Source organism: Leucoraja erinacea, chromosome 2, assembly GCF_028641065.1.
Source record: "Leucoraja erinacea ecotype New England chromosome 2, Leri_hhj_1, whole genome shotgun sequence".
NCBI classification, from domain to species: Eukaryota; Metazoa; Chordata; class Chondrichthyes; order Rajiformes; family Rajidae; genus Leucoraja; species Leucoraja erinaceus.
Genome location: NC_073378.1, coordinates 138,151,427 through 138,177,761, shown reverse-complemented (window position 1 = coordinate 138,177,761; position 26,335 = coordinate 138,151,427). Strand labels below are relative to the sequence as shown.

The 26,335-nt window shown below is 49.6% G+C and overlaps 2 protein-coding genes across 2 annotated transcripts in view; one reads left to right on the top strand and one right to left on the bottom strand.

Moving 5' to 3' along the window:
• The window catches only part of LOC129716044 (protein FAM83H-like), a 29,208-nt gene extending 5,648 nt beyond the window's left edge, over nt 1-23,560 (bottom strand). Inside the window, exons 1-3 of the mRNA XM_055665925.1 lie at nt 23,411-23,560; nt 9,255-9,751; nt 8,233-8,397 (exon numbers count right to left, since the gene is read on the bottom strand). Of these exons, the coding sequence (XP_055521900.1) occupies nt 8,233-8,397; nt 9,255-9,731 (642 nt within the window). The 5' untranslated portion in view covers nt 9,732-9,751; nt 23,411-23,560. The remainder of the gene's footprint in view (nt 1-8,232; nt 8,398-9,254; nt 9,752-23,410) is intronic.
• Nucleotides 23,561-23,864: 304 nt separating this feature from the next.
• LOC129716156 (IQ motif and ankyrin repeat domain-containing protein 1-like) overlaps nt 23,865-26,335 on the top strand; it is an 86,507-nt gene continuing 84,036 nt past the window's right edge. Inside the window, 1 exon segment of the mRNA XM_055666038.1 lies at nt 23,865-24,808. The gene's annotated coding sequence lies outside the window, so the exon portion shown is untranslated.

The following is a 26,335-nucleotide window of genomic DNA, read 5'->3' as shown; positions in this document are numbered from 1 at the left end:
GCACAAATGATGTCGGAAAGAAGGGAATGAATATTCTGCAGCGTGACTTTAGATAGCTCGGAAAAATGCTGAAAAGCAGGACCTCCAGGGTGGTTATCTCCGGTTTGCTTCCATTCCTCGTGCTGGCGAGAGCAGGAACAGAGAGATACGGGACCTGATTGTGTGGCTGAGGAACTGGTGCAGGGGGCAGGGATTTAGATTCTTAGATCACTGGGATCTGTTTTGGAGTAAGGGGGAACTGTACAAAAGGGACAGATTGCTTCTTAATAGGTGGGGGAACCAGCATTCTGGCAGGCAGGTTTGCCACTGCTACACGGGTGGTTTTAAACTGAATAAGGGGGTCAAATAGGATAGTCAAATATTGAGTTAAAGGGAAAGAGTGTAAAGGGATTGTTAATGCCCCAGAATTAATGGGAAACGAAGCTCACAAAGGGATAGGAGAGTATGGCCAAGTGTAATAGGGATCGATGTGAAAGGTGAGATGCGTAAGGAATTAAAAGTATTGTATATGAATGCGCGAAGTATAAGAAGTAAAGTAGATGAGCTTGAGGCTCAGTTAGAGGTTGGTAGATATGACATTGTGGGGATTACTGAGACGTGGCTGCAGGAGGATCGGGCCTCGGAACTTAATATTCAGAGTTATACATCCTATAGAAAGGACATGCAGGTGGGCAGAGGAGGGGGGTAGCTCTGCTGGTGAGGGATGGAATTCAGACATAGGGACTGACGAGGTAGAGTCACTGTGGATTGAGTTGAGGAATTGTAAAGGCAAGAAGACACTAATTGGTGTTTTCTATAGACCCCCAAATAGTAACCGGGATGTAGGGTGTAAGTTGCAGCAGGAGTAAACACTGGCATGGAACAAAGGTAATGCCACTGTGGTGATGGGGGATTTCAATATGTAGGTAGACTGGGAAAATCAGGTTGGTTCAGGACCCCAAGAAAGAGAGTTTGTAGGGTGCCTCCGAGATGGATTCTGAGAGCAGCGTGTAATGGAGCCGACCAGAGAAACGGCAATTCTGGATTTAGTGTTGTCCAATGAATCAGATATGATAAGAGAACTTGAGGTAAAGGTAGTGATCATAATATGATTAGTTTTAATCTGCAATTTGAGAAGGAGAAGGTTAAATCGGAAGTGGCAGTGATGCAGTTGAACAAAGGGGACTATGATGGCATGAGAGGGTAGCTGCCCAAGGTAGACCGGAAAGGGATCCTAGCAGGAATGACGGTGGAACAGCAATGGCAGGAATTTCTGGGCATAATCCAGAAGATGCAGGATCATTTCATTCCAAAATGGAAGAAAGATTCTAAGGGGAGTAAGAGGCAACCGTGGCTGACAAGAGAAGTTAGGGATAGAATAAAACTAAAAGAAAAGACGTATAACACAGCAAAGAGTAGCCGGAAGCCAGAGGATTGGGAAACTTTCATAGGACAACAGAAGGAAACAAAACGGGCAATGCGGGCTGAAAAGATGAAGTACGAGGGGAAGCTGGCCAGGAATATAAAGAAGGACAGTAAAAGCTTCTTTAGATATGTTAAGGGAAAAAGAGTAGCAAAGTCAAATGTGGGTCCCTTGAAGACAGACATGGGTGAAATTATTATGGGCAACAAGGAAATGGCAGAAGAGTTGAATAGGTACTTCGGATCTGTCTTCACTAAGGAAGACACAAACAATCTCCCAGATGTACTGGAGGACAGAGGATCTAAGGGGGTAGAGGAACTGAAAGAAATTTTCATTAGACGAGAAATATTATTGGGTAGGCTAATGGGACTGAAGGATGATAAATCCCCTGGGCCTGATGGTCTGCATCCCAGGGTCCTCAGGGAGGTGACTCTAGAAATAGTGGACCCATTGGTGATCATTTTCCATTGTTCAATAGATTCAGGATCAGTTCCTGTGGATTGGAGAATAGCTAATGTTATCCCACTTTTCAAAAAAGGAGCGAGAGAGAAAACAGGGAATTACAGACCAGTTAGCCTGACTTCGGTGGTGGGAAAGATGCTGGAGTCAATTATTAAAGAGGTAATAATGGGTCATTTGGATAGCAGTAAAAGGATTAGTCCAAGTCAACATGGATTTATGAAAGGGAAATCATGCTTGACTAATCTTCTGGAATTTTTTGAGGATGTGACAAGTAAAATGGATGAAGGGGTGCCAGTGGATGTAGTTTATCTAGACTTTCAGAAAGCCTTTGATAAGGTCCCGCACGGGAGACTGGTGACTAAAATTAAAGCACATGGTATTGGGGGTAGGGCGTTGACAAGTATAGAAAATTGGTTGGCAGATCGGAAGCAAAGAGTAGGAGTGAACGAGTCCTTTTCAGAATGGCAGGCAGTGGCGAGTGGAGTGCCGCAAGGCTCGGTGTTGGGGCCGCAACTGTTTACCATATATATTAATAATTTGGAAGAGGGAAGAAAGCTAATGGAATGTTGGCTGGCAAACAGGAAGCAAAGAGTAGGAGTAAACGGGTCCTTTTCACAATGGCAGGCAGTGACTAGTGGGGTACCGCAAGGCTCAGTACTGGGACCCCAGCTATTTACAATATATATTAATGATCTGGATGAGGGAATTGAAGGCAATATCTCCAAGTTTGCGGATGACACTAAGCTGGGGGGCAGTGTTAGGTGTGAGGAGGATGCTAGGAGACTGCAAGGTGACTTGGATAGGCTGGGTGAGTGGGCAAATGTTTGGCAGATGCAGTATAATGTGGATAAATGTGAGGTTATCCATTTTGGTGGCAAAAACGGGAAAGCAGACTATTATCTAAATGGTGGCCGATTGGGAAAGGGGGAGATGCAGCGAGACCTGGGTGTCATGGTACACCAGTCATTGAAGGTAGGCATGCAGGTGCAGCAGGCAGTAAAGAAAGCGAATGGTATGTTGGCTTTCATAGCAAGAGGATTTGAGTATAGGAGCAGGGAGGTTCTACTGCAGTTGTACAAGGTCTTGGTGAGACCACACCTGGAGTATTGCGTGCAGTTTTGGTCTCCAAATCTGAGGAAGGACATTATTGCCATAGAGGGAGTGCAGAGAAGGTTCACCAGACTGATTCCTGGGATGTCAGGACTGTCTTATGAAGAAAGACTGGATAGACTTGGTTTATACTCTCTAGAATTTAGGAGATTGAGAGGGGATCTTATAGAAACTTACAAAATTCTTAAGGGGTTGGACAGGCTAGATGCAGGAAGATTGTTCCCGATGTTGGGGAAGTCCAGGACAAGGGGTCACAGCTTAAGGATAAGGGGGAAATCCTTTAAAACCGACATGAGGAGAACTTTTTTCACACAGAGAGTGGTGAATCTCTGGAACTCTCTGCCACAGAGGGTAGTTGAGGCCAGTTCATTGGCTATATTTAAGAGGGAGTTAGATGTGGCCCTTGTGGCCAAGGGGATCAGAGGGTATGGAGAGAAGGCAGGTACGGGATACTGAGTTGGATGATCAGCCATGATCATATTGAATGGCGGTGCAGGCTCGAAGGGCCGAATGGCCTACTCCTGCACCTAATTTCTATGTTTCTATGTTTCTATAACAGGAGGAATTCAGTATAGGAGTAAAGAGGTTCTTCTGCAGTTGTACAGGGCTCTGGTGAGACCACATCTGGAGTATTGTGTACAGTTTTGGTCTCCTCATTTGAGGAAGGACATCCTTGTGATCGAGGCAGTGCAGCGTAGGTTCACGAGATTGATCCCTGGGATGGTGGGACTGTCATATGAGGAAAGATTGAAAAGACTAGGCTTGTATTCACTGGAGTTTAGAAGGATGAGGGGATATCTTATAGAAACATATACAATTATAAAAGGACTGGACAAGCTAGATGCAGTTAAAATGTTCCCAATGTTGGGCGAGTCCAGAACCAGGGGCCACAGTCTTAGAATAAAAGGGAGGCCATTTAAGACTGAGGTGAGAAAAAACTCTTTCACCCAGAGAGTTGTGAATTTGTGGAATTCCCTGCCACAGAAGGCAGTGGAGGCCAAATCACCGGATGGATTTAAGAGAGAGTTAGATAGAGCTCTAGGGGCTAGTGGAGTCAAGGGATATGGGGAGAAGGCAGACATGGGTTATTGATAGGGGACGATCAACCATGATCACAATGAATGGAGGTGCTGGCTCGAAGGGCCGAATGGCCTCCACCTGCACCTATTTTCTATGTTTCTATGTTTCTATCCCAGCCTCAACTACCTCCTCTGGCAGCTTGTTCCATACACCCACCACCATTTGTATGAAAGAGTTACCCCTCAGATTCCTATTTGAAGGGCAACATTCCATTAGTTGTCTCTGGAACGCTGTAGGCTGAGGGAAGACCTGAGAAATATGTAAAATTATTAGATACGGTAGACAGGGAGAACCTTTTGCCCAGGGTAGAAATGTCAAAGACATAGCTTTGAGATGAGAGGGGGAAAAGGTTTAAAGGAGACTAGACCAAGTGCAGACCCATTGGGTCTGTTGCCCCAACGTGCGGTTGTGGGGGGGGGGGGGGGGGGGGGGGGGGGGGGGGGGCGGCATGCGGCGTCACACACAAGTTAGATGTGCAGGGCAAGTATAGTTACACCGAGATTGGTAGATGCTTGGAATACGCTGCTGGAGACAGATATGATTGTGACATTTAAGAGGCTTTTAGATGGACATGGGTATGCAGGGAATGGGGGGGATGTAGATTGTGTGCAGGCGCAGAGGAGATCCGATTACATGGCATCATGTATGGCACAGACATTGTGGGCTGAAGGGCCTGTTCCTACGCTGTACTGTTCATTGTTCAACTTTCTATACTAAGCCTGGTAATTACAGGCCAACGAGACACACATCAGCGATAGGAATGGTATTGGAAAAACATTCTCAGGCACAGGATTAATTTGCAGTTGAAAAGGCCCGATAGATGAGCGATAGTCAACATGGATTTGTCAGTGGGAGATTCCATCATAGCACCATTGAAAATGGGAATAAATATCTTGTTGAGAGCAGTGGGGTAGATGTGGTTTACGTAGAACATAGAAACAGACTAATACAGCATGGCTACAGGCCCTTCAGGCACAGCTCACCACCACTGTCCCCACCATCTATAGGAGGTGCTGCCTCAAAAAACGTCAGCTACAAAGACCAACATGACCCTGGCCACACTCTCATCTCACTGCTACCATCAGAAGGTACGGCAGCCTGAAAACTGTGACCTCCAGAACAGCTTCTTCCCAACAACCATCAGACTGCACAACACTAACCACATCTATGATCCACATTGGATGTTTTATGGTTGCACCAAGTTTTGCACTATTATGGTGTGTAGGAAGGAACTGCAGATGTTGGTTTAGAGGGACACAAAGTACTGGAGTCACTCAGTCGGTCAGGCACCTCTGAGGAACCCTTGTTCAAGCTAAATGAATGAATGGTTTGAGTCTCAGCCCACATCGTCATCCATCCTTATTGTTCAGAAATGCTGCCTGACCTGCTGAGTTACTCCAGCGCTTTGCATAGTCTATCATTGTTTATTGTACAATTATCTTTGTCATTGCATCAATGGGCCTGTAGTGTTGCAGTGTGTGGAGTTCATTGTTCCTCTGTCTCATATGACAATGTATTCACCCCAGCCCACTGTAGTGTCACTTCACCTGCACTCTTATCATGTCCCACCTCACAGAGACGGGCTTTCCATCAGCTTCCTGCAGGGGGGTGCACAGACTAGTCGAACCTCTGGCCAATATAAACATAGAGTAGGGAGGGCAGCCCAGCCCCAGCTTCCTTGATGTGTCTGCCGTGCTCCTCCCCCTCCTTCTTCAGTGTGTGTGTGTGTGTGTGTGTGTGTGGGTGTGTGTGTGTGTGTGTTGAACTGTGTGTGTGTGTGTGTGTGTGTGTGTTGAATGTGTGTGTGTGTGTATAAACTGTGTGTGTGTGTGTGTGTGTGTGTGTGTGTGTGTGTGTGTGTGTGTGTGTGTGTGTGTGTGTGTGTGTGTGTGTGTGTGTTTGTGTGTGTGTGTGTGTGTGTGTGTGTATGTGTGTGTGTGTGTGTGTGTGTGTGTGTGTGTGTGTGTGTGTGTGTGTGTGTGTGTGTGTGTGTGTGTGTGTGTGTGTGTGTTTGTGTGTGTGTGTGTGTGTGTGTGTGTGTGTGTGTGTGTGTGTGTGTGTGTGTGTGTGTGTGTGTGTGTGTGTGTGTGTGTGTGTATAACTGTGTGTGTGTGTGGGGTGGGGGTGTGTGCATGTGTGTGTGTGTATGTGTGTGTGTGTGTGTGTGTGTGTGTGTGGGTGGTGGGTGTGTGTGTGTGTGTGTGTGGGTGGAACTGTGTGTGTGTGTGTGTGTATATAACTGTGTGTGTGTGTGTATATATGAAACTGTGTGTGTGTGTGTGTAACTGTGTGTGTGTGTGTGTGAGTGTATATATAACTGTGTGCATGTGTGTGTGTGAGTGTATATAACTGTGTGTATGAGTGTGTGTGAGTGTGTATATAACTCTGTGTGTGTGTGTGTGTGTGTGTGTGTGTGTGTGTGTGTGTGTGTGTGTGTGTGTGTGTGTGTGTGTGTGTGTGTGTGTGTATAACTGTGTGTGTGTGTATAACTGTGTGTGTGTGTGTGTGTGTGTGTGTGTGTGTGTGTGTGTGTGTGTGTGTGTGTACGTGTGTGTGTGTGTGTATAACTGTGTGTGTGTGTGTGTGTGTGTGTGTGTGTGTGTATAACTCTGTGTGTGTGTGTGTGTGTGTGTGTGTGTGTGTGTGTGTGTGTGTGTGTGTGTGTGTGTGTGTGTGTGTGTGTGTGTGTGTGTGTGTGTGTGTGAGTGTATATATCTGTGTGTATGAGTGTGTGTGAGTGTGTATATAACTCTGTGTGTGTGTGTGTGTGTGTGTGTGTGTGTGTGTGTGTGTGTGTGTGTGTGTGTGTGTGTGTGTGTGTGTGTGTGTGTGTGTGTGTGTGTGTGTGTGTGTGTGTGTGTGTGTGTGTGTGTGTCCGACAGTGGGCTCATTGTTGCTGGGTGGCTGGCCCTGAGTGACACTCCCTGTACCGTGTTATGTGTCAGCTGCTGCTCTCTCCCCAGCCCAGCCCAGCCCAGCCACACACTACCCCCGCTCTCTCCCTGGCCCGGCCCAGCCACACACTACCCCCCGCTCTCTCCCCAGCCTAGCCCAGCCAACCTCACACAGCCCAGCCCAACCTAACCCAGCAACACACACAGGAGGCCCTTCGGCCCTTCGAGCAAGCACCGCCATTCATTGTGATCATGGCTGATCGTTCCCAATCAATAACCCGTGCCTGCCTTTTCCCCATATCCCTTGACTCCACTAGCCCCTAGAGCTCTATCTAACTCTTTCTTAAATCCATCCAGTGATTTGGCCTCCACTGCCCTCTGTGGCAGGGAATTCCACAAATTCACAACTCTCTGGGTGAAAAAGTTTTTTTCTCACCTCAGTCCTAAATGGCCTCCCCTTTATTCTAAGACTGTGGCCCCTGGTTCTGGACTGGCCCAACATTGGGAACATGTTTCCTGCATCTAGCTTGTCCAGTCCTTTTATAATTTTATATGTTTCTATAGATCCCCCTCGTCCTTCTAAACTCCAGTGAATACAAGTCTTGTCTTTTTAATCTTTCCTCATTTGGCAGTCCCGCTATCCCAGGGATCAATCTCGGATTATTCCCGAACTTTGTGTCTGTCTCCACTTTAGACGCTCCATCTAAAGCCTGCATTGGCCTATCACCCTCCAAACCTTTCCTATACCTGTTTATTAAGTGTTGAAACTATGTAATTCAGGGATTCAGCGGGTCAGGCAGCATCTCTAGAGAACATTTTGAGTTGGGACCCTTCAGCTAAAAGCTGCAGAATGGTACAGACCCCAAAACATCACCTATCCATGTTCTCCAGAGATGCTGCCTGACCCGCTGAGTTACTCCAGCACTGAGAGTCTTTTAAATGTCATGATAGTACCTGCCTCAACCACTTCCTCCGACAACTCATTCCATACACCCACCACTCGCTGTGGGATAAAGTTACTCCTCAGGTTCCTAATAAATCTCCCCCCCCCCCCCCCCCCCCCCCCCCCCCCTTAAATCCATATCCTCTGGTTCTTGATTCCCCTACTCTGGGTAAAAGACCATCCAGCACATCCATGATTTTGTACACCTCTATGATCAGAGTGTGGGGGTATTGCACAGCCCTGTAGCCGGATAGTGGATACATACACACACACCCCCCCCCCCCCTCCCCTCCAGATCATTGGGCAGCCCTGGTTCAGCCGCGATGGGATACAAGACTTACATGTACGTTGCTGAGGTTGACGTTACACTTCTTCACCATGTTGAGGAAGTGGTGAGACTGCATCTCGTCCAGGAGAAGGTAAACAGGAATCTCCCGGCTGGCAGCCTCCAGCACCTCATCAAACAGGTCAATGTCAGTGAACACATCCATCACAATGGCAATAACCTGTGGGGGTGGACACAGAGCTATGGGTCAGTGGCACTGGCAGCCCGGGTAACAGCACAGTGTACCATCACACACAGTGGCACAGGCAGCCCGGGTAACAGCACAGTGTACCATCACACACACACACACACACACACACACACGCACACAACGCTGGGGCTGTGGGTCAGTGGCACAGGCAGCCCGGGTAACAGCACAGTCACACACACACACACACACATACACAACGCTGGGGCTGTGGGTCAGTGGCACGGGCAGCCCGGGTAACAGCACAGTCACAGTCACACACACACACACACACTGACACACACACACACACACACACAGGGGCTGTGGGTCAGTGGGACAGGCAGCCCGGGTAACAGCACAGTCACACACACACACACACACGCACCCACGCTGGGGCTGTGGGTCAGTGGGACAGGCAGCCCAGGGTAAACACTGAGTTTTGGGTGACGGAGCTGCTGCATCACAGCATGAGAGACCCGGGGTCCATCCCGTCCTCAACTATGTGGCGCAGCAGAGGAGGGTTCAGCGGTCATGGCCTCAGCGGTGTGTTGGTGCCATTGGGGGTCAGGGGTCACATTCCCACGTGTGGTGGAGCAGATGAGGGTCAGGGGTCGGAGATAGCGGGTCAGGGGTAACGTCCTCACCTGCGGGGAGGATATGTGAGGGTCAGGTGTGATAGGTCAGGGGTCATGAGCTCACCTGTGTGGAGCAGCAGTTGAGAGTCAGGGGTCACAACCTCACCTGCGGGGCGGAGCAGATGAGGGATCGGAGGTGACAGGTCAGGGGTCACAACCTCACCTACGGGGCGGATCAGATGAGGGCTGGGAGGTGATGGGCGAGGTCCTCACCTGGGTGGCGGAGCGGATGAGTCGGCGCACCTCCTCCTTGATGCTGAGGGTGTCGGGGGCAGGCGGGTGCACAAAGATGGTGACGTCAGACGGCCCACGTAAGGGGTGGCCACTGGGCCAGCCCAGATCCAGCACCGGGGCTGCAATGTCCGTGTGCTCCGGCCAGTAGGTGCCCGATGAGTCTGAGTCGTGGTAGCCGGGGGGCAGGGTATGCAGGTAACCCTGGCCAGAGTCCAGTTGGTCCTGCCCCACGGCCAACAGGCGCGGCTTCTTCAGGTTGCGGCAGATGTGCTCCACCTCGGTGGAGCAGAGGAAGTCCACCTCCTTCTCGCTGGCCAGGAAGCGGTGATAGGCCTCCAGCCCATCCTCTGCCAGTGCATCCACTGCCAACCGGTAGTACTCCTTGTAGTGTGGAGGTATCTGCCCAGTCTCACCATCCACACCGCCAAACGACGAGCACTGCGACCGGTGTGCCATGGCTCAGCCTCAACGCAGCACTGTGGGGACAGAGTATGAACAGGGGCGCAGAGTTAGACCAGGGGGCAGAGTTAGACCAGGGGGCAGAGACAGACCAGGGGGCAGAGTTAGACCAGGGGCGCAGAGTTAGACCAGGGGGGCAGAGTTAGACCAGGGGGCAGAGTTAGACCAGGGGGCAGAGTCAGACCAGGGGGGCAGAGAGACAGACCAGGGGGCAGAGACAGACCAGGGGGCAGAGTTAGACCAGGGGGGCAGAGACAGACCAGGGGGCAGAGACAGACCCGACCAGGGGGCAGAGACAGACCAGGGGGCAGAGTTAGACCAGGGGGGCAGAGTTAGACCAGGGGGCAGAGTCAGACCAGGGGGGCAGAGACAGACCAGGGGACAGACAGACCAGGGGGCAGAGACAGACCAGGGGGCAGAGTTAGACCAGGGGGCAGAGTCAGACCAGGGGGGCAGAGACAGACCAGGGGGCAGAGACAGACCAGGGGGCAGAGTTAGACCAGGGGGGTAGAGTATGAACAGGGGGGCAGAGACAGACCAGGGGACAGAGACAGACCAAGGGGCAGAGTTAGACCAGGGGGCAGAGACAGACCAGGGGGGCAGAGACAGACCAGGGGGCAGAGAGACCAGGGGGCAGAGACAGGGGGGCAGAGAGACAGACCAGGGGGGGCAGAGTTAGACCAGGGGGGCAGAGTAGTTAGACCAACAGGGGGGGCAGAGTCAGACCAAGGGGAGACAGAGACAGACCAGGGGGGCAGAGTTAGACCAGGGGGCAGAGTTAGACCAGGGGGGCAGAGTTAGACCAAGGGGCAGAGACAGACCAGGGGGGGGGGCAGAGTCAGACCAAGGGGCAGAGTTAGACCAAGGGGGCAGAGACAGAGGGCAGACCAGGGGGGGCAGAGACAGACCAGGGGGGCAGAGTGGCAGAGACAGACCAAAGGGACAGAGTTAGACCAAGGGGGAGAGACAGACCAGGGGGCAGAGACAGACCAGGGGGGCAGAGTGGGGGGGGGGGGGGGGGGGAGAGTTGGAAGAGGCGGAGGAAGAGGGGGGGGGTGGAAGAAGGGGGGGCAAGGGGAGGAGGGGAGCGGGGGGGAGGGGGGGGGAAGGAGGGGGGAAGGAGGGGGAAGGAGGGGAAGGAGGGGGGGAGGGGAGAAGGAGGGAGGGGGGGGAGGAGGGGGAGGGGGGGGAAGGAGGGGGAGGGGGGGAGGGAGGGGGAGGGAGGGGGAGGGAGGGGGGGGGGGGGAAGCAGTCACTATACTGTACAAAGGACATGATTTCACTGACGAGGGTGCCTGTGATGCCGTGTTTCAGTTATGAGGAGAAACTGACTGTAAACGCTCCCAGAATACTTCCATCCCCACCCCAATCACCCGTCCTACCTCTCTACCCGAGCAGGGGGCCCGTGTTAGGCCCTCTCTAGTTGGGCCCTCTCTGTATTGATTAAGGAAGCTTTCTTAGACACATTTAACAAATTCCATTCCATCCAATCCCTTATACTTATGGGAGACACAGTCAATATAAAGGGTTGAAATCTCCCACCAGCAGTGTTGCAGTGCTAATTTTCTAGGTGCCGTAGCCGTCAAATAGGGGCATCATTTTAGGTTTTGCTTGGAGGTTGGGGTGGGGTGGCGGGGGGGGGGGGGGGGGGGGGGAATAAAACATATAATGCTTTATTTAATAATATGACAAAATATTGCACGCTTGCACTCAATAATTATCATGAAATATAATTGTCAAGCAAGTAAAGAAAAAGACGGTGATCATGTATTTTTACAGAGGTGCCGGCCCGACACATGCACACACACACACGCACGCACGCATGCACACGCAATAGACAATAGGTGCAGGAGTAGGCCATTCGGCCCTTCAAGCCAGCACCTCCAATCAATGTGATCATGGCTGATCATCCACAAACAGTACCCCGTTCCAGCCTTCTCCCCATATCCCCTGACTCCACTGTCTTCAAGAGCCCTATCTAGCTCTCTCTTGAAAGTTTCCAGAGAACCAGCCTCAACCACCCTCTGAGGCAGAGAATTCACAGACTTACAACTGTGTGAAAAAGTATTTCCTCATCTCCATTCTAAATGGCTTACCCCGAATTCTTAAACTGTCGCCCCTGGTTCTGGACTCCCCCAACATTGGGAACATTTTTCCTGCCTCTAGCGTGTCCAAACCTTAAATAATCTTATATGTTTTAATAAGATCCCTTCTCAGCCTTCTAAACTCCAGAGTATACCAGCTCTGTCGCTCAATTCTCTCAGCACATGACAGTCCCGCCATCCCGGAATTAACGTTGTAAACCTACGCTGCACTCCCTCAATAGCAAGAATGTCCTTCCTCAATTTTGGAGACCAAAACTGCACACAACACTCAATAGTGTGGTCTCACTAGGTCCCTGTACAACTGCAGAAGGACGTCTTTGCTCCTCTTGTAATGAAGGCCAACATGCCATTCGCTTTCTTCACTGCCTGCTCTACCTGCATGCTTACTTTCAGTGACTGGTGAACAAGGACCCCCCAGATCCCATTGTACTCCCCCTTTTCCCAACTTGACACCATTTAGATAATAATCTGACTTCATGTTATTGCTACTAAAGTGGATAACCTAACATTTATTCACATTAAACTGCATCTGCCATGCATCTGCCCACTCCCCCAACCTGTCCAAGTCACCCTGCATTCTCATAGCATCCTCCTCACAGTTCACACTGCCACCCAGCTTTGTGTCATCTGCAAATTTGCTAATGTTACTTTTAATACCTTTATCTAAATTATTAGTGTATATTGTAAATAGCTGTGGTCCCAGCATCGAGCCTTGCAATACCCCACTAGTCACTGCCTGCCATTCTGAAAGGGATCCGTTAATCCCTACTCTTTGTTACCTGTCTGCCAACCAATTTTTATCCATGTCAGCATTCTACCACCAATACTGATGAAGCCAAATTTTAGTTAAAAATATAAGAAGATATTAAATTGACTTCTGGGCTAGCTTACAGCTTATATTTAGTCTCAAATTAGGCTTGCCTTAGGTTGTGGGTGTGTGAGATAATAAATCCTATAACATTGGAGAAGCTAGAGATATCTTTGAAGTAAGATTACCAATGTTTATGGGGAGGAGGCAATAAAGGAAGAGAGAAATAGCCAGTCACATCTTTGTAAACAAATTACCTATGTTTATGAGGGACCAAATGACAGAGGAAGCAGCGAAAAGAGCTAGGGTGGTCTATTTGGACCTAAAGCAAATGGCCAATGTTTTTAGTATATCTTGTACCATGTAAACAAAAGGTTTGATGTGATGCATTCTGTGGAAACCTTTTCCTGTACCTCTGACCATGACTAATGTCTGTGGAATGTGCAAAGGGGACAAAAAAACCCTATTTAAGGCAATGTAATTCTGTTGTTCAGAGAAGGTGGCTGAGCACAGTCAAGTGTCTGTGTTGGTCACTTGACTGGAGTTCTCGCTCCCTTCCATCGGCCGATGTTAAGTAAAGTTTTGAACTGGTCTACCAAACAGTTTGTGTGGTGTCTGTTTATTAAGAAGCGAACCTGGTTTAGTAGTTAAAATAACCCACCCACTCACTCACCCACCCACTCACCGTGGCTGGGCTGCGGCGCAGCCTGCCGGTCCACCACGAGGCCGCGATGGTCCCCATGAGGAGCAGCAACAACATCCACCACCTCTCTGGCCCTCACCACCTTCCCAGACCACCATAACTGCCGCACCTGCCGAACTTCACCGTCTCCCCGGTGCCACTGATGCTGCTGCCACCGACACATATCTCTACTCCAGCCCCCCATGGACCTCCACCACCGGCCCTCGCCTCTCCATCGCCCACCAGCAGGCCAGAGCCGTCATCTCACCACAGTTCCAGGCTCAGCACCAGGCCCACAACCTCCACCATGCAGACAGCACATGGTCTGTCTCTGCTGGGGCCTATTGCTTCCCCCTCCCAGTGATGGTTCTTCCCCTTTCCCCCACTTTTAACCAGGTTACCCCGACCACACACCCACTAGTTAAAATTCCCCGCTGTTTATAGTGGCTTTTGTTTTACAGAGGTGCCGGAGCAGTGCTCCATTGAGCTCCGGCAGCTTTGCACACCTGCCCCCCGGTACCACCCTGTTACATTTACAGCTCTCTGCCATCTCTCTGCACATCTGCTCCTCTAATCCCCGCTGACTATTGGGAAGTCTATCATCCTGTCCCATCAATGTGATCACACGCTCCTTGATTCTAACTTGTACCCATGTAGCCTGACTGGACAATTCCCCACAAACATCCTCACTGAGCATTGTAGTAATATCCTCCCTCATCAAAAAGCCCCCAGCCCCTGCTCTCTTACCTCCATCTCCTTCTCTCCCCCTGCATCTATACCCTGGAACAGCATTGAAACAGGCCCTTCGGCCCATTGAGTCCACACCAACCAGCGATCACCCCGTACACTAGTTATACCCTACAAACTAGGGACAATATACAGAAAGGCCATTGCACAATGGCCATCATGCTGACCATTCCTAATCAATCCTTGCTCATCAAAATGAGTACAGATGCTCTTCTCACAATCCCCTCCAACACCTTAGTGTTAGTGGTGCAGTGGTAGAACTGCCGCCTCACAACGCCATAGACACGGGTTCAATCCTGACTACAGGCGCTGCCTGTACGGAGTTTGTACGTTCTCCCTGTAACCACGTGGGTTTTCCCAGGTGCTCCGGTTACCCCCACATTGCAAAGGCATGCAGGATTCGAGGGTAATTTGCTTCTGTAAATAGTGTGTAAAGTGGAACCCAATGGATAGCATGGACATAGTGGGCCGAAGAGCCTGTTTCCACACTGTATCTCTCAACTAAACTAAACCTGACCATCACGAATATCTCATACAACATCCCAACTGTTGCAGTTACTTGACTGATCAAGGCCAGCATACTAAAAGTCATCTTCATTACCCCATCCAACCGTCACACCAGTTTCAAGGCACTTTGTATGTGTGTGTTCTCCTAGATCCCTCTGCTCCCTCCCCAGGGCCCTGCCATTCACTGTGAGAATTCTACCCAAGTTTGACTTCCCAAAGTGCAACACCTCACATTTAGTCAAATTAAATTCCATTAGCAATCCCTTTGTCCACTTGCCCCGCTGATCAATATCCCACTATCATTCTTCATAACCATCTTTACTGTCTATGACACCAACGATTGCAATGCCATCTGCAAACTTAAGCCCCTGTCCCACTTAGGAAACCTGAGCGGAAACCTCTGGAGACTTTGTGCCCCACCCAAGGTTTCCGTGCGGTTCCCCGAGGTTTTCGTCAGTCTCCCTACCTGCTTCCACTACCTGCAACCTCCGGCAACCACCTACAACCTCCAGGAACCGCACGGAAACCTTGCGTGGGGCGCAAAGTCTCCAAACGTTTCCGTTCAGGTTTCCTAAGTGGGACAGGGACATTACTAACAATGCCTTGTACATTCTGATTCAAACCTTTGATATAGATGACAAACAGCAATGCCCCAGCACTGATCCCTGATGCATCTCACTAGTCACAGGTCTCCAGACTGAAAAACGTATTTCTACCATCACCCTCTGCTTCTTTCAATTAAGCCAATTTTCTATTCAGTTAGCTAGTTCTCCCTGGATCCCATGCAATCTAACCTTCCAGAGCAGCCTACCTGGCAGAACCTCAAAGGCCTCACTGAAGTCCACATACAACATCTACCAGCCTGTCGCTTCAGCATTCTTAGTTATTTCCCTGTAAAATTCAATCAAATTTAGTTTAGTTTGGAGATACAGCATGTAAACAGGCCATTCATCCCACTGAGTCCATGCCGACCATCGATCACCAGTACCAGTTCTATGTTATCCTACTTACACATCCTACATACTCAAGGTAATTTACAGGCCCATTAACCTACAAGCCCGCACGTCTTTGGGATGTGGAGAAGCCGGACAAAACCAACACGATCACAGGGAGAACGTGCAAACTCCATGCAGACAGTAGAATCCAACCCGGGTCTCTGGTGCTGTGAGGCAGCAGCTCTACTGCCGCCCTGTGAGACAAGGTCTCTCACACACAAATACATGTCGACTATCCCTAATCAACCTATATTTCCAAATGCATCTGCATCTTATCTCTCAGAATCCTCTGCAGTGCCTTTCACACCTCAGATGTTTGGCTCACTTGTCTATAATGCTTAGGATTTTCTTAGCGGCCCGTAAACAGAGGCACATCAGTCACCCTCCTGTCTTCCAGTACTTCACCCTTGTCTAATGATGATTCACATATCTCAGCCAGGACGTGCACAATTTCTTCACACAATGTCTCAGGATATACCAGATAAAGCCCCTTCATATATTATAGGACATCCTCCTCTACTGCAAAGTATCCACGTAACTTTCCCAAGATCACTGGTTCTCATAGAAACATAGAAACATAGAAATTAGGTGCAGGAGTAGGCCATTCGGCCCTTCGAGCCTGCACTGCCATTCAATATGATCATGGCTGATCATCCAACTCAGTATCACGTACCTGCCTTTCTCTCCATACCCCCTGATCCCCCTAGCCACACAGATCTACCACATTGGTTTATAGCCAATGAAGTGGCCTCAACTTTCTCTCTGTTAGAGAGTTCCAGAGATTCACCACTCTCTGCGTGAAAAAAACTTGGTTTTAAAACTGGATTTCTTTCATCTTATCTGCCAGAGCAATTGGGTGCCCCTTATTTTTTTGCATGCTGTCCAGTCACAGAGTATACATGATTACAATCTAGCCAACCACAGTCTACAGATACAGGATAAAAGGTATAACATTTAGTGCAAGGTAAAGTCGGATTAAATGCGTAGGAACTGCGGGTGCTGATTTACACCGAAGATAGACAGAAAATGCCCGCTGAGTTATTCCAGCATTTTGTGTCTAAAGTCCGATTAAAAGTGGTCCGCGGGGCTCCTTTGAGGTCGATGGAAGATCCTTCTTCCCTGTGGCTATCAAACTGTAAAACTCCTCCCCCCTCTGTCATGGGGAAGACTGAGACCGACTCCCCCTCCCCAATCTTTGCACACCCCCCCCAATCCTCTCCACGTCAGTTTAATTTCATGTTACATGTATTTATTGTTTTTGAGACTGGTGGCAGATCAATTTCCCTCCTGGGGTAAATAACATTCTATCGTATTGTATCGTACCATATTGTAAGACTGCTCGCGAATTGACCAGATGATGGTTCGGTTGCCCGGTAACAGCTGGGATGAAACTGTCGCTGAATCTGGAGGTCTACATTTTCACACTTCTGTACCTCTTGCCCGATGGGAGAGGGGAGAAGAGGGAGTGGCCGGGTAAGACTTGCCCTTCATTATGCTGGTGGCCACTCCACCGACTTGGCCCTTTACTCTCACACTACCTCCGCATGCAGTCCACAGCAGTCATTCCCAGCTTCCTGTTGTCTGCCACGTTAATTCAATAACCCCTCGCTCCCCTCTTCCCCCTGCCCCCCACACTGGTAGGCACACATTTCCCCATCTCCCACTCCCCAGTCACTCTGCTCCTTCCCCATTCTCCGTATGCTTATCTCCCATCCCCGAATCTCATATCAATAATTTCTTCCCCTCCCTTACCAGCCATATCCCTTCGCTCCAGCTTTACATTTCACTTCTCATCTCTCCTTATCTGACACCCTTTTACTTCCATTTCACTCCAGCCTTTGGCATTCACTCCACCCATCTGCCAATCACACCCTCCCCCCTCATCTGTATCCACCTATCATTTAAGATAGACAGAAAATGCTGGAGTAACTCAGCGGGACAGACTGCATCTCATCCAAATTGGCACCCATTCCTTGTATCCAGAGATGCTGCCTGTGCCGTCTGTGTAAACAAGCATCTGTAGTTCCTTCCTACACATCCACCGATCACTGGTCAGGCTCCCCTCCCCCCCATCAGGGCCAAAGGGTCCCGACCCAACATGTTGTCTGTCCATTTCCTCCACAGTTGGGCGGCATGGTTGGTGCAGCTGTAGAGTTGCTGTCTTACAGCGCCAGAGACCCAGGTTCAATCCTGACTATGGCTGTTGTCTATATGGAATTTGTATGTTCTCCCCGTGACTATTCCCCGGGATCTCCAGTTTCCTCCCACGCTCCAAAGACGTGCAACTCTGTAGGTTAACTAGCTTGGTATGAGTGTAAATTGTTCCGAGTGTGTGTAAGATAGTGTTAGTGTGCGGGGATCGCTGGTTGTCGCGAGGCGGTGGGCAGAAGGGCCTGTTTCTGTGCTGTATCTATAATCTAAACTAAACTAAACCAAGATGCTGCCTGAGTAACTGAGTACCTCTGGGACTGTGTGTTTTGCAACTTTAATTCTCCATCCCACTCTGACTTCATGCCTGTTACCTCCTGCACTGCTACAAGGCCCGACATAAGCTGGAGGTACAACCCTTCATTTGATGTCTGGGCACGTCGCAGCCTGTGGATTCAACATGGAATTCTCCAACTTTGGATAACTCCCTCACAGCCAGCAATTACTGCTGCTACTCACCCATGGCTCAGGCTCTCTCTCCACCTGGGCTGCAGGCTTCAGGAGCTGGGTTACCTGCAGAGGCCAGGTGGGCAGGCAGAGGCTGAGGGGCAATCTTATCGAGGTTGTAATATTATGAGGGGCATAGACAGGGAAGAAAGGTCTTTTCCCCAGGAAGGATGTCTAAAACTAGAGGGTGTATACTTAAAGGGAGAAGGGAAAGATTTACAGGTAATTCTGAGTTGTACAGGGTCTTGGTGAGACCACACCTGGAGTATTGCGTACAGTTTTGGTCTCCTAATGTGAGGAAAGACATTCTTGCCATAGAGGGAGTACAGAGAAGGTTCACCAGACTGATTCCTGGGATGGCAGGACTTTCATATGAAGAAAGACTGGATAGACTCGGTTTGTACTCGCTAGAATTTAGAAGATTGAGGGGGGATCTTATAGAAACTTACAAAATTCTTAAGGGGTTGGACAGGCTAGATGCAGGAAGATTGTTCCCGATGTTGGGGAAGTCCAGAACAAGGGGTCACAGTTTAAGGATAAGGGGAAAATCTTTTAGGACCGAGATGAGCAAAACATTTTTCACACAGAGAGTGGTGAATCTCTGGAATTCTCTCCCGCAGAAGGTAGTTGAGGCCAGTTCATTGACTATATGTAAGAGGGAGTTAGATGTGGCCCTTGTGGCTAAAGGGATCAGGGGGTATGGAGAGAAGGCAGGTACAGGGTACTGAGTTGGATGATCAGCCATGATCATATTGAATGGCGGTGCAGGCTCGAAGGGCCGAATGGCCTACTCCTGCACCTAATTTCCATGTTTCTATGTTTCTATGTTTCCATCATTGTTTTTATTTCATCATCACTGTTGGTACTGATCTTCAAATTATGCACTGGAGTTCAGAGAGTGGACAAAAATTGATCAAAGCTCATTCATACAGTGCAGAAAGGGCCTTGACGGTGGATGGGGAGAGGATGCTTATTCTTGCAGCTACAGCTATTTAAGATTCATAGAGTTGTACAATGCAGAAACATGCCCTTTGCCCCAAAGACCAAGTTGGCATTCCAGGTTAGTCCCATTTGCCTGCATTCGACCACATGCCTCTTAATCCTTCCTATCCATATATCTGTCCAAATGTCTTATAAAAATCATAATTGTATCCAGTTTCCTCTGGAAGCTCATTCTAGGTACAGACTACCCTTCAAGTGAAAACATTGCCCAAGCCCACTTACATCTCTCCAGCTTTTTAAACCCTCAATCCTAGGGGAAAAGACTGGGAGTGTTTACTATATCCATCCACTTGTGATCTTGAAAACCTCAATAAGGTCACCCCTCAGCCTCCCAAATCAAAGAAAAATGTCCAGGCCTAGACAATCTCTCCCTTTAAGTCAAGCCCGCAAGCCTGGGTAACATCCTGATGAATCTCATCTGCACCCTTTCCACGCTAATGACTGGGCAACCAGAACTGTTCACACTGCTCCACATGTGGTCTCCCAACAACTTGTACAGCTGCATCGTGACATCCCAACTGTAGTGCTCATTCCTCTTCCCAATGAATGCAAGCGTGCCAAACGCCTTCTTCACCACCCTGGCCACCTGACCCACCACCTGAACTATGCACCTGTACTCCCAGATCTCTCTGTTCTGCACACTCTCCAGGACTCTTCCATTCACCATGCAGGTCCTGTCCTATTTTTACGTACCAAAGTGCAACACTTCACACTTAAATTGCATGACTTAAGAGAGACCAGAGTGTTACAAATCTTTTTGTCAATGAAGTCTTTTCATCAGGAAAATCAGGGATTCCCAGGAGTTTCTGGGAGTTAGTGGGAATGTTGCATTTCTTAATGAGGTATATAAAATCATGAGAGCAATAGATAGGGTCAACCAACTGTCTTCTGTCCCCATGGGAGGGAAATCAAGAACCAGATACACAGGTTTAAGGTGAGAAGGGAAAAATGTATTAGGAAACTGAAGGGAAACTTTTTCCACCGAATCCCGGTGGATATATGGAATGAGCTGCCCTTGGAGGTAGTTGAGGCAGGTGCTATATAACAACATACATGGACAGCAAATGTTTTGAGGCATATGGGCCAGGAGCAGGCAAATGGGACTAGTGTAGATGGGGCATCCCGGTCAGCATGGACTTGTTGGACTGAAGGATCTGGACCAGGTAGTGTAGAGAAAGCAGGGACTTTGCAGCAGGACTTGAACAGGTTGGGAGAGTTGGCAGAGAAGTGGCAGATGAAATATAGTGAAGGAAAGTGTGGAGCTATGCATTTTGGTATTTGGAATAAAGGCGTAGACTGTTTTCTAAATGGGGAGAGAATACAAAAATCGGAGGTGCAAAGGGACTGGTGCAGGTTTGCCAAAAAGTTAATCTGCAAGTCTAATTGGTAGTAAAGGAAGGCAAATGCAATGCTAGCATTTATTTCAAGAGGGCTAGACTCAAAAACAGGGATGCAATGCTGAGGCTCTATAAGGCACCGATGAGGCTGCATTTGCAATATTGTGAGAAATGTTGGGCACCATATCTGAGAATGGATGTGCTGGTTCTGGAGAGGGTCCAGAGGAGATTTACAAGAATGATCCCAGGAATGAGTAGGTTAACATATGATGAGTGTTGACAGCACTGGGCCTGTACTCGCTGGAGTTTAGCAGAATGGGAGGGGGGAGCTCTTGAAACTTATGGAATAGTGAAAGGCTTGGATAGAGTGGATGTGGAGAGGATGTTTCCACTAGTGAGAGTGTCTGAGACCTGTGGTTATCGCCTCAGAATTAAAGGAAACATAGAAACATAGAAAATAGGTGCAGGAGTAGGCCATTCAGCCCTTCGAGCCTGCACCGCTATTCAATATGATCATGGCTGATCATGCAACTCAGTATCCTGTACCTGCCTTCTCCCCATACCCCCTGATCCCTTTAGCCACAAGGGCCACATCTAACTCCCTCTTAATTATAGCCAATGCACTGGCCTCAACTACCTTCTGTGGCAGAGAATCCCAGAGATTCACCACTCTCTGTGTGAAAAATGTTTTCCTCATCTCGGTCCTAAAAGATTTCCCCCTTATCCTTGAAATGTGACCCCTTGTTCTGGACTTCCCCAACATCGGGAACAATCTTCCTGCATCTAGCCTGTCCAACCCCTTAAGAATTTTGTAAGTTTCTATAAGAAGTTTCTTTAGGAAGGAGATGAGGAGGAATTTCTTTTGTCAGAGGGTGGTGAATCTGTGGAATTACATGCCACAGAGGCTGTGGAGGCAGTCAATAGATATTTTTAAGGGCGAGATAAATAGATTCTTGATTAGTACGGGTGTCGGGGGCTATGGGGAGAAGGCAGGCGAATTGGGTTAGGAGGCAGATATAGATCAGCCATGAATGAAAGGCGGATAAACTTGATGGGTCAAATGGTCAAATTCTGCTCTTATCACTTATGATGTTATGACTCAGTGACTCAGTGACTCTTAGTTTACTTTAGTTCAGTTTATTGTCATGTGTACCGATGTACAGTGAAAAGCTTTAGTTGTGTGCTAACCAGACAGCAGCATGACTGGACATGAATACAATCGAGCCATCCACAGTGTACAGAAACAGGAGAAAGAGAATAGCGTTCAGTGCAAGACAAAGCCAGCAACAAGTCTTCCTGCTCCTTGGATCTGTCCACTGTTGATCTTGTCTGGGGAAGAGCTTGGGGCAGCCAGAGTGCTGGTTTGGGGGTTGTTACTGGGTGTGCGAGTGCCCTATGCTGCCCAGAGGTGCTTGTCCTCCCAATGGACATGAGGATTTTGAGGAACCAGAGCTGGTGAGATATTGAGGTGCCTGCTGCGAGTAGTCTAGGTTGCAGGGGTGACCAGGAGGGTAGGAGTGACAGCTGTCCAGTACACCACAGCTTTGTCTCAGCTCGGAGGTCTTGATCTTCCAAAACCCTGTCCCTCATCAACCGTATTGATGTATTAAAGCTGGTGATGAATTATCACAGACATCTGCCTTCATCGAGAGGGTGATGGTCCACTTTCTACAGGGCAGGATGGGTTGGGAGAGGGTAGAGCAGGATGGGTTGGGAGAGGGTCTTGGTCTTGTGGATATGGAGTGCGGGACCCAGCCTAACATACGCTTCATTAAAAGCGAGGACAGTTCTTGGAAATTGACATCCGACAGTGCGAACTCACGCACCATTACAGCGGATCGATTGCATGCATGAGTGAACCCTGGTGATAGCGTGCAGCTGCCTCAGGCTAAAGACTTGCCCATCTATTCCCAAGTCACCTCCACTCCCAGGTAATCTTTGGTGCAGCAGTATTGTAGACAGAAAGTTTGTAGGAAGCAACTGCTGGTTTAAATTTTGGTTTAAAGCCAATATAGACACAAAAAGCTGGAGTGACTCAGTGGGGGTAGGCAACATCTCTGGAGAAAAGGAATAGGTGACGTTTAGGGTCCACACAGGTCTGAAGAAGGATCTCGACCTAAAACAGTACCTATTCCTGTTTTCCAGAAATGCTGCTGACGAAGCATTTTTGCTAACTCCCGCAATTTTGTGACTGTCTTGGCGAGAGATCCTGGGGCAGTGACACAAGTCTTCACAAAGGCCACTCTGTTGTGGGCCCGCTGGTTGACATCAAACAACAGGCACTTGAAGCAATCTAGCCTGTCAACTGATGCCCACCTGTAATCCAGGGGCATCTTATTCATTGACCAGCCAACCTGTGACAATCCGAGTATCACCACAACTCCCTGTAAATACTCGAGCATTCTTTGCTCCATGCATGCCAATAATTAAGACGAGATTAAAATTTGGCCCAAACGGAGGCAAATGGGACGAGTTGGCTCTGGCAGGCGGGAGCCGATGGCCGGAGTCAGTCTGAGCCGCTCGGGACCCGGGACCCCACCCTGTACATACTCTATAATTATTTGCCCCATGTGTGCCAATAATTAAAACGAGATTAAAATTTGGCCCAAACGCAGGCAAATGGGACGGGTGGACATTTTGGCTGGCATGGACGAGTTGGGCCGAACGGCCTTTTTCTGTGTTGTAGAAGTGGGTCCAGTGAGGAAAGGGACGAGGCGGAAAGGGCCGTGGCCCTGGCAGTCGGGAGCCGGTGGCCGGAGTCTGAGTCCCACGGGACCCGGAAATCCAACCCGTTCACCTGTAACCGGCAGCCTTCCCTCCCTCCCGGCCCGGACTCACCTGGTGCTGCGGGCTGTGCGGGCTGTGCGGGCCGGCCGCTGCCCCGTCCTGTACCGGGCAGCGCTGCGGGGAGAGACCGGGGGAGAGACAGAGCGAGCTGAGCACCGGAGCCGCGGCTGTACATCCGGCGGAGAGCCGCACCCGTGGATGGGTGTGGTGAGAGGCCCTTCCCTCCCTCCCTGCACCACTCCGCCCCGGCCCAGCCTTCACCTGCCCCCGTCCCGGGATTTCCGCAACCGCAGCGACAACTTCACACAACTTTCCCCAAACTGTGGTCAGTGTGGGCGGGGAACAAGTGTGAGAGGTCCCGAACACGGCCGGGTCTGTCCCGGCTCAAGCGGGGCAGGTACAGGGGGTTTCAGGAAGGCCGGGCCTCTCCCGGTTGGTGGTGGGGTGTGGTGGGGGTGGGGGAGGGGTGAGCTGAGTGTTACAGGGAGCCGGAGAGATCCTTCTCCCGGGCCCAGCTCACCTCTCACCTGAGGCGGCATTCCCGCAGCACCGCCCCCGCTGCACCACCGTCCGGCCTCCACGCCGCCCCTGTCCTTGGCAAGTCACGCGTCGGCTGGGAGGTGGGCTGATTGGTGTCGGCGAGTGCCGTTGTCCGATCCCAACAATGAGAGAGGACCCAGGACAACGGGCAATACTGTAACCCTGTTTAACACAAATACCATGGTGCTAAAAAAATCAAGAAGTTCTGGAATAACTCAGCTGGTCTCTGGAGAACATGGATGGGTAACGTTTCAGTCTGAAGGGTCCCTAGCCCAAAAGTCGCCTATCCGTGTTCTCCAGATATGCTGTCTGGGCCGCTGAGTTACTCCAGCACTCTATGTCTTTTTGTGTAAACCAGTATCTGCAGTTCCTTGCTTCTTCATGGTGGCCAAGATTTGTTGAACAGATTGGTTGAACACAAGGAATTGCAGGTGCTGGAGTCTTGAACAAAACACAAAGTGATTTTGGCGAGTCGGGCAGCGTCTGTGGAGGAAATGGACAGGATGCTTCAAATCGAGACGTACCCGTGGAGTTCCTCCAGCACTGTGTTTTGTTCTCGATTCCAGCATCTGCAGTTCCTTGTGTCTGGAGTCAAGAAGGTTCAACAGCCGTAAGTACCGGGAACGGAACCATTCTTACTTGCCGCAGCTTTTAAGGCCCACAACACACAGTTAAATACACAATAATCAATTATTAGTAATAATATGTAACCAGGTTAGAGTAATGCAAACTAAAGTCCGGTGTGCAGTAAACAGCCTCCTTGCACATCGTGTAGGACAACTTGTTCTATTTGATCTTATTCGATTGTCCACGCCAGGTTGATTGCATTCGTCAAAACAGGGCGGACCATGTGAAGGTTGCAATCTCCTACCCCAAGGAAACAGTCCATAGAAGACCACAGTTGCTGAGGTTAGTGTTGTGCAGTGTTCAAGAACGTGATGGTTGTTAGGGTGAAGCTGTTCTTGAACCTGGGGGTCACAGTTTTTGGGGTCCTGGACCTTCATCCCAATTGTAGCAGTGAGATGAGAGTGTGGCCAGGGTGGTGTGGGTCTCTGATGATGCTGGCTGCCTTCTGGAGGCAATGCCTCCGGCAGATCCCTGTGATGGTGGGGAAGTCAGTACCTATAATGGGCCGGGTGAAACAAGTATGACTGTCCTCTCCTCTCCATAGGGTCGTCTACTTGTGAGTCTGCAGATGTCTGTAGAGGCTGATCCGTGATCCACACACCTTGGTGCAACGTGGGCAGTGGAGACTGGCAGTGATTGGTAGTCGTCGTGCCCCCTTCTCTCTCCTTACGGTGCTGTCGCTTTGTCTTTGTGACACATTTCATGACGTGCAGCTCCTTCCTGCGTGGATTTCCTCCAGGAGCTCCTGTCCAGTGCAATGTGTTCCCAGTTGCTCGATGTGATGTGGAATTTCTTCCAACTGTTCTTGATGTTGCCCTTGAAGCGTTTCTTTGGCCCGCCGGGGGCCCGCCGACCTTCCTTCAGTTGAGATTACAGGATCTGTTTAAGGAGATATGTGTTGGACATACGGATGACATGGCCAGTCTATCGAAGTTGGTGCTGCATTATTGTGGTGCTGATGCTGGTCATGTTGGCTTCCTGCAAAACACTGATGTTGGTGTGTTTGACCTCCCAGCTGATCCTTATAATCTTTCGTAAGGATCTTTGATGGTATTGTTCCAGGGCTCTCAGGTACCTGCTGCAGGTGGTCCATGACTCGGCTCCATACAACAGGGTAGGTAGACCAACGGCTCTGTAGGCCAGCAGTTTAGTTTGAGCCTTTAGGTCTCGGTCTTCAAAGACTCTTTTCCTGAATCTGGCACAACTCGGGTGATGGTTGACCTCAGAGTCGATGTTTTTTTTTCAATTCAACTTTAATGTCATTGCACAAATACGAGTATGGGTACAACGAAATGCAGTTTAGCGTCAGTCCGTAGTATAGTGCAATATAGAAATAAAAATAAAAATACAGAATAATCAAACAATAATCGAACAATGTGGACGGAGAGACTGGAGACACTATCGGCGGGACTCTGAGTTCAGCAATGTGATGGTATTATTGTAGAAGCTGTTCCTCATCCTACTAGTACGAGACCTGAGGCTCCTGTACTGCCTCCCTGATGGGAGGAGGGCAAATGAGTCCATGGTTGGGGTGGGAGGGTCTTTAATGATCTTCCCGGCCTGTCTCAGACACCGTTTTCGGTGGAGGGCATCCATGGCAGGGAGCAGGGCACCGATGATGTACTGCGCGGTTTTCACCACCCATTGTAGTGCCTTGCTGTTACGGTGCGGTGCCTTTGTTCACGGCATTTTTCCTGGAGTCAGCATGCTGTGAATATCATGTCTGCTGTACCTCTGGATGGGCGGAAGCCACACTGTGATTCTGGGAGTATCTCCTCAGACAGTGGTAGAAGTCGGTTTGTGGGGACA